Genomic DNA, 12,140 nt, shown 5'->3' on the forward strand with positions numbered 1-12,140 from the left:
ACATTTTCTTTTACCAACGCGAACAAATTCGTTTTGTTTTATGGAACAACATATATTGTTGTAACTTGTTTTTTTTATAATGATAATTTTAAATATAATGTCCTTCTATTACATGGGGCTTCTGGCATTTATAGTCTGCTAGTGCTAAGTGTCATTAAACCTAAGCTGTAACTTCAAATCCTATTATGACTTATGTCAATTTTAAATAAACAACTATTATGGCGTAACTATAATGTATACAAGGTTTTGCAACGATCCATGTAAAATATGGACTAGATGGTCCCAGTTTCGTTACACAGAACGTTTATATGGAATATTAGTTAGAGCCAAACGGTAGGATCAAAGTGTCCTATCAGAGACAGAGAGATCCTTTTTCAGAGACAACCATTACTATAGATAAATGTTACATTATTATAATTTACACAGGACTAATTTTATTTTTGCATCCCCGCATATAGGTATGGCTCTTTAGGACATCATAAGCTATGAACCGTGTTGAATGAATGAAAAATGAATTTCAGAATGCCAGCCGGAACGAGCCCCGAACTTTGCAACTTGCTGATCGGTCTGCTTCGGCGCAATGCCCGCGAACGCATGCCCTTCGAAGTCTTCTTTAACCATCAATTCTTACAAAGACCCAGGACAACGTCCATCACAAGTAAGCTATTTATAAATGTTAATCGCCTTCAGTTTTTTTTGTTTCGCAAATCACGTCATTTCTATATTATTAATCGAACGTTGAATTTATAAGTGACTTTGTAATAACAATTTTTTATACTAACTCTGTACAAAAAACCGTCTATATATAGTTATAAGGATTTTTTGACGGTAGTGTGTCGCTTATATTTTCAAAATTATTTCTTCCATTACATTACTTACATTACATTACTTACATTATATTACTTCCAATGTCAAATTAGTCAATTATGCAGTAAAATCGATTTGCTTATTCAAAATCAACACGTATCGTATCGTGAAACTTCGATGCATAATGATTAAAGAATGAATCATACTGACACAAATAAATCGTATTATTTCAAAATGTGTTACACTATCCTATATTCCGAGTTTTAAATAGACCTTGAATAATAAATATTAAAGTTATTTCTAGTCGTTTGTGTTCTTCAATGTTTTTGATAAGTATCTATGGGAGATGAATAGCTTTCTGCAAATCATTGCGATCGTTGACCTGACATGCTTTAATGAAATGTCAAGAGGTCACCACTCTTTGTATGAATCAATGTTTTGATAATTTAATATATTTAGTGATTTTTATATAAGACAGATATATAAGTTATCTGAACAAACCCTAGCCCGATAAAAAATTATGTAAGTTAAATCGATTTCTTATCTCCATTCTCTCATGATCGTGCGTGTTAGAAAGTTGTAGAACATTTTCGTATCATTGTGCATTTATTCAAGCGTCAAATGGTATAGAGCTAATTTGATTAGAAGTTCATTGAGGCAGATCAATTTATATGTCGCTGAATATCAGACCTCCAGCGATAAATGTATGGTTTATTTTTGCATTGAGCTACGGCATTACGGTTACGATTACGGTATATTGTTCAGGTTTGGACTCTGATCTACCCGATATATTGGAGAGTGATAACGAAGTCCGTCCCGAAACTAACTATATCCTAGAGGAGTCGTGGGAGAGCCAGGGTATAACATTGATTTAATTAGCTTTGCATGGGGCGGGTGATAACAATTTTACGCATCATTCATCTCAAAGCGTTACCCGCATGGCTTTGTGATTTTTATTTCTGTTCCATAATTTTCATGAAACTTGCTAATGTCTTAGAATAAAAATCTCCTTTGCGTTGTATGTTTTGCCTTCATTTCAGACGACGAGCTTTTCGGTCGCATTTTTTTGTACAATGCTTGCAAGATGCTAATAAAAGATTTCTGCGTTGTATGAATATGAGAACCGTGAAGATATTGGGAGTTCACGTTTGGTACTATAGCCGAGTTGTGATATTATTTACTTGAATGATAAATTATTTGCCGATTATAAGTATCTTGCACGTTGGACACATTATTGACACTACCGGGAGTTTCTAAGTTAATTTCTTACTTTTATGTAAAATTTATTTATATTACTTTGATCGCTTAATTGAAGAAAAATATATGCATTTTAATTTTAATGACGTCAATAATAGTATTCGACTTGCCTATAATTGGTGCATGAAGATTGAAGATATACATACAAGTGCGCCCGCTATCAGATAACATAGCGGGGCTCAATCGATTTATATGTGCGTGATGGCTTCGGCAGCACAGAAATCCATTGTTATGTTTTGCCTTGTGGTAATGATCTGTGGCATTTGGGATAGTTATCAATATTTTCTCTTTAGGGACAGCATCGCACACAACTATACCGAGTGGGCTGAGTCGTGCGTCGGCGCAGGTGCCACATCCCACGCCGCAAGCCCAACCCTTACCCGTTGCACAACCCACTAGGAAGTCTCAACCTGTCTCATCTGGTAAGTACTTTTAACACACCTGGTAAACGTAGAAATTAGTAACATATGTTGTTGACTTATACATTTTTTATTTATTATTGTTAACAAAAGATGGCCGTAAAATTGTATTGTTCTATTCGGGACAAATAATAGTCGGCAACAATCTTTGGTTCCAATTGATTTTTTGGTTTGCAAGTATTGCAACTCCCAAGTAGCAACGTCTTCCCCGAAGTCGGGGTTTGTTGCAGATACATTACAGTGTAAGTTCCTTGATCATAGGAATTTGTTTAGTTTAATATATAGCTAATATATTAGCTTAGCTATTGAGTTTTTTCTTAAAGAATTAACTTGTCAGCGTAACGAGCTTATGAAATAGACTTCTCAATAAGAATTATTCACTCTACTGCTGACGTTCTTGTTCTATATAAAAAGCTATATTATAATAATGATTGCAAATTTAACTCGGACAGAATAATGGCAGTGCCCGCAGATAACCCTTTTTGTTGGAAACTGAGCGTGCTATATCAATTTTATTATAGTAATAATTCATTCGGCTGCACTATTTTGCAATATCTATATAATTTTCCTGTCAAGTGTAACTAGCCTTCATCGCAAAAATAATGATAATAATGTATTATTTACAGCTGTCATACATTGATATGAAAATACAGTTTTACTATATTTGATGAGCATTTTTTTTTAATAATTATATTGGATTGTCTAGAGACATCACTTTTAAGCAATAACTTGTAAGTAAAATTAAGTTTTAATTACAATTATTTATGATTATGTAATGAAATGTTTCTTCTCTATACGACGAAATCTTTAAAAGTAAAGTTAATAGCGAGTCTTCTTGAACGTTTGAATGTTTGGTATTATAGTCGTGTATAATAATTATTTTTGTACTTAAAAGTAAACTATTTATAAACAAATTTCTTGACGTTTCGCAATTTGGCGCGGGAACAATACAAATGTCGACTCAGTTCGACCTTCGTGTCAGCTGAATTATGTATTCAGTGCTCAGGAAATCTATCGACATCTCAGATAATATATGTGTCCCCGTGACTACATTTCGCTTTAATATGATATATTACTTAGCCTTTTTAGTAGTTACATGCTAAAATATGGAACATTTTACTAAGCTATCCCATAGTCTGTTAGGGATTCCGGTATAAAAATAATATTTTAATTTTTCTGTCCATAAAATCTTCCTCAGAGTCCAGGAATGAATAAATAAAAAATAAATCGAAATGGTCGTTGAGTTTTGCGCTTTGCAATATATTGTGCGATTAATTTTTATTTATATAAATACAGTATTTTGTAAACAAGGAAATATCATTTCAGCGCTGAAATGTTTAACTTTAAACCTTTATGGCTTTATTACAAATACAAAATTACAAATACGATGTATTTCATTAAAAATAAAATATATATGATTAATAAAAAAATAAAAAAAATGAAAGGTTCATCCTTTTGTGCCTTTTATACCGTAACATTTTAGTTTTAATCCAGGAAACAAACTCAATAACCCTTTTCATACACATTGAATTCAATAAATTAATAATTTGTTAGACGATTCATCGGAAGCAGTGTGGGCAGGCGCTGAGGACTTTGTAGTGGTACATCCAGAAAGTGGTTCGGGCGAATATTCTGGCTCATCATCTTCTGAGGCAGCGTCCAGACCGCGATCACTGGCCCTACAAGCCACATCCCCCCATACACGACATTCGCCCCACTCGCCCCATTCTCCCCATTCGCCTACTCACACTATTGACCAAGTCGGGCCGTTAAGGGTAAGTACTATAACGTATTTACTTTTGGATATAAAACTAAAAATTCGTAGTAACATCAAATTATATTTTACATACAGCAAAGATTCAATTTGCTCAACTACAGTGTACACTCTTTATAACGATTTTCAAGGGAACGACCAATTTTATTTGTAATAGAGAGTTATTAAGGAGGGAAGAATTAATGTATGGGTTTATCTGATTCTTAAGTTATACAGAGATTGTTGTTATAAAGAATGGCGTTATAAAGAGTTTACCCTGCATATTATAAAAATTGCATTTAAATAAAAATAGGCGTGAATCATGTTCCTTAATAGTACGGGAGGTAGCAACGTTTGAAAAAAAAGAATTTTAGGTCAGCTGATTTTGTGATATGTCTTCCTTCTTGCACTTCCGGTTAGAGTCTGGGCAATCTGGCTGGCGGTAGTGGTTGCGTTCATTAGTGCGCATCCTATCTGTCCAGGTAAAAATCCTGGATTTTAAAAGCATTTTAAGAAGCGTAATTTTTAATTTTTCGTTTTTTTTATTGCCAGACATTTTTCACGTTGCTAACTATGTGCCAGACGCGATTTTAAGTTTTATTTTTATGAAAATTTCAAAGCATTTTAGAATGTCTGTAATTTTAATATTATGTTATTTAAATATAAGGAAAACTGAAAATGAATTTGCCAGACATTAATTCGGTTGTTAAGTCTTGAATTAAAATGATAAAGTTTTGCAGTATGATGAAGCATTGCATTTTAAGAAGCGTAATTTTTGATTTTTCCTTTTTAAATACGTCTACCTGACATACTTTTTTTATTGCCAGACATTTTTCACGTTGCTAACTATGTGCCAGACGCGATTTTAAGTTTTATTTTTATAAAAATTTCAAAGCATTTTAGAATGTCTGTAATTTTAATATTATGTTATTTAAATATAATAAAAACTGAAAATGAATTTGCCAGACATTAATTCGATTGTTAAGTCTTGAATTAAAATGATAAATTATTGCAGTATGATGAAGCATTGCATTTTAAGAAGCGTAATTTTTGATTTTTCCTTTTTAAATACGTCTACCTGACATACTTTTTTTATTGCCAGACATTTTTCACGTTGCTAACTATGTGCCAGACGCGATTTTAAGTTTTATTTTTATGAAAATTTCAAAGCATTTTAGAATGTCTGTAATTTTAATATTATGTTATTTAAATATAATAAAAACTGAAAATGAATTTGCCAGACATTAATTCGATTGTTAAGTCTTGAATTAAAATGATAAAGTATTGCAGTATGATGAAGCATTGCATTTTAAGAAGCGTAATTTTTGATTTTTCCTTTTTAAATACGTCTACCTGACATACTTTTTTTATTGCCAGACATTTTTCACGTTGCTAACTATGTGCCAGACGCGATTTTAAATTATTTTTAAAAAAAATTTCAAAGCATTTTAGAATGTCTGTAATTTTAATATTATGTTATTTAAATATAATAAAAACTGAAAATGAATTTGCCAGACATTAATTCGATTGTTAAGTCTTGAATTAAAATGATAAAGTATTGCAGTATGATGAAGCATTGCATTTTAAGAAGCGTAATTTTTGATTTTTCCTTTTTAAATACGTCTACCTGACATACTTTTTTTATTGCCAGACATTTTTCACGTTGCTAACTATGTGCCAGACGCGATTTTAAGTTATTTTTTAAAAAAAATTCAAAGCATTTTAGAATGTCTGTAATTTTAATATTATGTTATTTAAATATAATAAAAACTAAAAATGAATTTGCCAGACATTAATTCGATTGCTAAGCCTTGAATTAAAATGAAAAAGTATTGCAGTATAATGCTTGTAGTACGAGCATAAAAAGGAATATAAAATTAGATTAAAATTAATAATCAACACTTTATTTAAATTGTCCTAATTACTAAATGTAAGTTATGAATAATTCATGCAACGTGAAAAATGTCTGGCAATAAAAAAAGTATGTCAGGTAGACGTATTTAAAAAGGAAAAATCAAAAATTACGCTTCTTAAAATGCAATGCTTCATCATACTGCAATACTTTATCATTTTAATTCAAGACTTAACAATCGAATTAATGTCTGGCAAATTCATTTTCAGTTTTTATTATATTTAAATAACATAATATTAAAATTACAGACATTCTAAAATGCTTTGAAATTTTTATAAAAATAAAACTTAAAATCGCGTCTGGCACATAGTTAGCAACGTGAAAAATGTCTGGCAATAAAAAAAGTATGTCAGGTAGACGTATTTAAAAAGGAAAAATCAAAAAATACGCTTCTTAAAATGCAATGCTTCATCATACTGCAATACTTTATCATTTTAATTCAAGACTTAACAATCGAATTAATGTCTGGCAAATTCATTTTCAGTTTTTATTATATTTAAATAACATAATATTAAAATTACAGACATTCTAAAATGCTTTGAAATTTTTATAAAAATAAAACTTAAAATCGCGTCTGGCACATAGTTAGCAACGTGAAAAATGTCTGGCAATAAAAAAAGTATGTCAGGTAGACGTATTTAAAAAGGAAAAATCAAAAATTACGCTTCTTAAAATGCAATGCTTCATCATACTGCAATACTTTATCATTTTAATTCAAGACTTAACAATCGAATTAATGTCTGGCAAATTCATTTTCAGTTTTTATTATATTTAAATAACATAATATTAAAATTACAGACATTCTAAAATGCTTTGAAATTTTTACTAAAAAAAAACTTAAAATCGCGTCTGGCACATAGTTAACAATGGGAAAAATGTCTGGCAATAAAAAAAGTATGTCAGGTAGACGTATTTAAAAAGGAAAAATCATAAATTACGCTTCTTAAAATGCAATGCTTCATCATACTGCAATACTTTATCATTTTAATTCAAGACTTAACAATCGAATTAATGTCTGGCAAATTCATTTTCAGTTTTTCTTATATTTAAATAACATAATATTAAAATTACAGACATTCTAAAATGCTTTGAAATTTTTATAAAAATAAAACTTAAAATCGCGTCTGGCACATAGTTAGCAACGTGAAAAATGTCTGGCAATAAAAAAAGTATGTCAGGTAGACGTATTTAAAAAGGAAAAATCAAAAATTACGCTTCTTAAAATGCAATGCTTCATCATACTGCAAAACTTTATCATTTTAATTCAAGACTTAACAACCGAATTAATGTCTGGCAAATTCATTTTCAGTTTTCCTTATATTTAAATAACATAATATTAAAATTACAGACATTCTAAAATGCTTTGAAATTTTTATAAAAATAAAACTTAAAATCGCGTCTGGCACATAGTTAGCAACGTGAAAAATGTCTGGCAATAAAAAAAGTATGTCAGGTAGACGTATTTAAAAAGGAAAAATCAAAAATTACGCTTCTTAAAATGCAATGCTTCATCATACTGCAAAACTTTATCATTTTAATTCAAGACTTAACAACCGAATTAATGTCTGGCAAATTCATTTTCAGTTTTCCTTATATTTAAATAACATAATATTAAAATTACAGACATTCTAAAATGCTTTGAAGTTTTTATAAAAATAAAACTTAAAATCGCGTCTGGCACATAGTTAGCAACGTGAAAAATGTCTGGCAATAAAAAAAGTATGTCAGGTAGACGTATTTAAAAACGAAAAATTAAAAATTACGCTTCTTAAAATGCTTTTAAAATCCAGGATTATTACCTGGACAGGTAGGATGCGCACTAATGAACGCAACCGCTACCGCCAGCCAGATTGCCCAGACTCTAACCGGAAGTGCAAGAAGGAAGACATATCACAAAATCAGCTGACCTGAAATTCTTTCTCGAAAACGTTGCTACCTCCCGTACTATAAAGTATTCTTCTCTGTGGTAGTTATCGAAAAAATTTACTGCTAAAATTCTTACACACGTTTTTACACAAAAACCTAAAGCTATTTTACAATAAGTTCTTATTTGATTTCTAGCAAACTAGTAGTTTTGTGGCAACTTTTTTCCTTTAAAATGTTGTGTTACATAAGTTACATATAACTCTTGCGCTATTATTCTTTATAACACCTCGTTTATTTTTATAATTAATGCATTATAATCACATTAAACAGACGTTAAATAAAATGTTTATTAATTATGTAATTACTGTACACGAGTACTGCGTCGCGATGAATCAGTTTATATAAATGAATTAACATAACCAATCTTGATAATTCATTGGTAATTTTATTTTCCTTATACACAAAAACAGTGTGAGTAAGAAATGCAAATGTTTTAATACGTTTTTAGACTGTTAGTTTTTTAGTATTCGTTTTTCAATACTGTTTTATGGTGTCAGTGTCTAACAACCCGAAACAATTATACTTCTAGATCTTTTCATGTTATAATAACAAAGATACGTTTTCGTTTTTTGCTAATGATATAATTTCATTTATTAATAAACTCGCACCCGAGAGACGTTTTCCAGAATTCGAGAATGGTTTAGATTCTGGGATCTAAACCATTCTCGAATTCTCAAAACACACAAATTTCATCAAAATCAGTCCAGCCGTTTAGGGTTTTAACTACGCGCATATATGTAATATATACCCAAGAATATTTGACACATTGTACATTTACATACTAAATAAATAACAATATTGTGAAGATATAATTGATTTATTTCCTTATCAAAATACATACATTTTCAGAATCCACTTGCTTCTAACACAAATGTACCTCGCTCGCAGCCAATAGACGTCTTGCGATCAAATCACAACCGAAATGCGACCAACATTGGTTCACTTTCTCCACCTACAGTAAGTTTTATATTTTTATTACAGCTTTATATTATGGGAAAGATTTTTTTGTTAAAAATATATATTATACGATGCCGTTTAATGTTTATACTAATATTGTTGAGAGGAAATATTACTGTCTTGTATGCCATTAGAACGCTTAAATGTTGATGAGTAACAATTCCAAACTAAAAAAATGTCTAGCGAATTCGCTCGAAAAAGATAAAAACCGCTTTAATATGTGCAAACATATATAAAGGCTTGCATATAACGTTTTATCAAAAGTTGTTCGTTATTGAAACTAACCCGATTAAAAATAAATGAATCCAATGTTAGCACCCAAGTTTTTGATACGCAATTTTTCATCATAAAATAAAAATATAGGTTTAATATAATTATAAACAGTAAAACCTATTTAAGCTGATCTTACACTGCGATGTTAAGAGACACGACATAATTTTACTTAACACAATTTGAACATAGGTTCCATTCACAATGGGTACTCCGCCGTCCACACGACGTCGTCGCAGCGCGTCTGGGAGTTCCCCACCGCCCTCGCTTTGGCAGGTTTCGCCTACGAACGCTAGCCGTGAGTATATAAAATCCATTAAATGGGAAAAGGGACAAAACATTCAATAGCTATTTCAGATTAAGGCAAACTTTATGCCATCTCCGTATTAAACGAACATAAATAACCAAATAGTTCTGTAGTTTCTTCTCTTGTTATTTGTGTGCGAAATTGCCTATATCAAGGAAACCTTCGGAATTTCGGAATCTTAAATCATCCAATGGATGATGTAGGTTTCATTTGATGGAAATAATTGGGCTAGGAGTCTTTTTATTATTCATAACTATTAATTATCATAATTTTAATTCAATTCTAATTAATGTAAAAAAAATATTTTTCTGTTAACAATTAACCTTTCTATTTATTTAACTTTCTATGATATCGTTTTTCTTTTTTATATTGTGCCATGCGTGATATCCAAAGCGTAAAAGTCTGCAAATTATCAATCTATTTAAAATAACTTTTTCCTTTAGTAATAAAATAAATACTGTTATTTACATTAAAAAACACAAAAATAAAATTTGTTAAACGTAATAATAGTAAATATTACAAGATGTAATTTGGTGATTTAGATACTCTTTCAACAGTAAGAAAATAACATCTTACTGTTGAAAGAGTATCTAAATATAGCCAATAGTAAAAATCAATTATATCATCAATAATTAAAACTTTTTTATTTTTTAATTTTAAAATATATTATAAAACTTTAGCATCAAAAGATCACGGTACTAAAAAATTCATAGAAATATACAAACACTATAATTATATCTAAATATCATAAATCAAAGAAAAAATACGAAATGATAATTTACTATTTATTTTCATAATATTTGTTTCATATAGCGTCAAGTACTAACAACCCGGGTTGTCCTAATAATACGTGTTAATGTATTCTCACACCTACCATCATAGAATTGGTCGGTTTTTCTTAAATGCTTTTTATTCATACAAGGCTCATCCCCGCCAGTCCCGTTGGCGTTGAAGGCAAGCGGTGAAGCATCTTCGCCAAAGCGTGCGTTACCGGACGCCTTACTACGGGCGCTGAAAATGCCACACGACCCGCCCGTTTATATCCCCAACTTGCAGGAGGAGACCATACTTGCCGTATGTATATTGTCCCTTAGCAATCAAAGTATCTAACCTAACTCTATTGTGTAATGCTGCGATTAGATTCTTAAAGACAAGGCGTTTCTTTGATGAGTTCTTGATAAGTTTTGAGAAACTAACAGAAATTGATAATAATTAATTTAATTAATTTTAATCATTATCTAACATTTGCATGCTAGTTTAATATGACTGAATAATACCGGAGGAAAGGAAAAGAATCATTTATTTATTTATATTATTAGGAGGGCATTTTGCTAATAATCAGCATAATTTTTCATGAACATTATTTTGTAAACCTAATTCCAAAAGGTTTTTATTAATATAAAACTTTTTAAATTATTTTTGTTATTTTGTACTAAGTTTGATAAATTTTTCATATTTTAATCTACTTTATATTCATAAATCATATGTTTATGTAACTTCTGAAAACTCTTTGGTCTCACAATTCACACACTCCCCATAGATTTACATAAATATTTTCGCTCCTTAAAGTTTATTATAATGAAATGAAATAATGTTAACAGGAGGAGCACAGCAAGGTATTCTCTCAGCTGAACTTTGTGCTGATGCTGTCGGAGCTGCTCTCCGACCTCGCTGTATCTTGCGGCGCACCCATCGCCGCTCTCATGGACGCTTCCGATGGTACTGTACTTTAATATTTTAATTTAAATAAAAATTAACTTATTCTCGTTTTGTGAGTTTTGAGGGTAGTTGCAAATAATATTTTTAAGATACCCTCTTTTTATAAGAACTAAATCAGTGAGTTGTTCATCTATATAATATATAAAACACGTTCACCTGTTTCTGTCAATTTTTCTTTATACTATCATGGAAAAAGATCTACTTTAATTATATAAATAATTTATTTAATTTAATATAAATAACAATTGCCGCTTGATATTGATTGCGATTAATAACAATCGACCGAGTTCTCGATCGTTAACTTTTTAGAAATTATTCTAACCCGCCGATTATTCTTTTTTTTTCAGAGCGTTGCAACGAGAGCGTCCGACTGGGTCTTCTGGTACAAGCAATGCAGGCGTTAGCGGCTGGCTTAAGGCTCGCGGCCGAGTGCTACCGCTCACGCAGTCTTCAGCCCACGCCACAAGTGCGGAGCGGTAAGTTTATTGATTAATTTAAAATGAATAGTAAAGCTATGTTAGTTAAGTGGTTTTTTTATACAATAAACAAAATAATAATAATGCCTTTTGAATACCTTTAACTAAAATACACTTTTATCTGATCAAAACGTGCTTATTTATGACTAGCAATTTATAATAATTTTGACGTTCATCTTCAAATTCGCTTACGTTCACCCAATTAAATGGCTTTATATTTGGTTCAAAATAAGTTATTCCTAAATACCGTCATAACTTTTTGATGATGCATAAGTGTATTTTGCAATAATTTCACATGATATCTCCACTTGAAATTGTTGTAAATTTCCTAATACAT

General features: G+C 30.6%; 1 protein-coding gene across 3 annotated transcripts in view; it reads left to right on the forward strand.

The window, feature by feature from the left end:
- The window catches only part of LOC125048539 (serine/threonine-protein kinase unc-51), a 30,903-nt gene that overhangs the window by 15,570 nt on the left and 3,193 nt on the right, over positions 1-12,140 (forward strand). The window contains exons 6-14 of one of the 3 annotated variants that reach the window (XM_047647250.1): positions 522-658; positions 1,573-1,665; positions 2,358-2,486; positions 4,038-4,258; positions 8,924-9,031; positions 9,494-9,599; positions 10,546-10,682; positions 11,210-11,327; positions 11,675-11,803. In XM_047647250.1, the coding sequence (XP_047503206.1) occupies positions 522-658; positions 1,573-1,665; positions 2,358-2,486; positions 4,038-4,258; positions 8,924-9,031; positions 9,494-9,599; positions 10,546-10,682; positions 11,210-11,327; positions 11,675-11,803 (1,178 nt within the window). Of the gene's footprint in view, positions 1-521; positions 659-1,572; positions 1,666-2,357; positions 2,487-4,037; positions 4,259-8,923; positions 9,032-9,493; positions 9,600-10,530; positions 10,683-11,209; positions 11,328-11,674; positions 11,804-12,140 lie in introns of all 3 variants that reach the window. The other 2 variants (XM_047647248.1, XM_047647251.1) reach the window with 2 other exon arrangements.

This window comes from Pieris napi, chromosome 4 (genome assembly GCF_905475465.1).
Source record: "Pieris napi chromosome 4, ilPieNapi1.2, whole genome shotgun sequence".
NCBI classification, from domain to species: Eukaryota; Metazoa; Arthropoda; class Insecta; order Lepidoptera; family Pieridae; genus Pieris; species Pieris napi.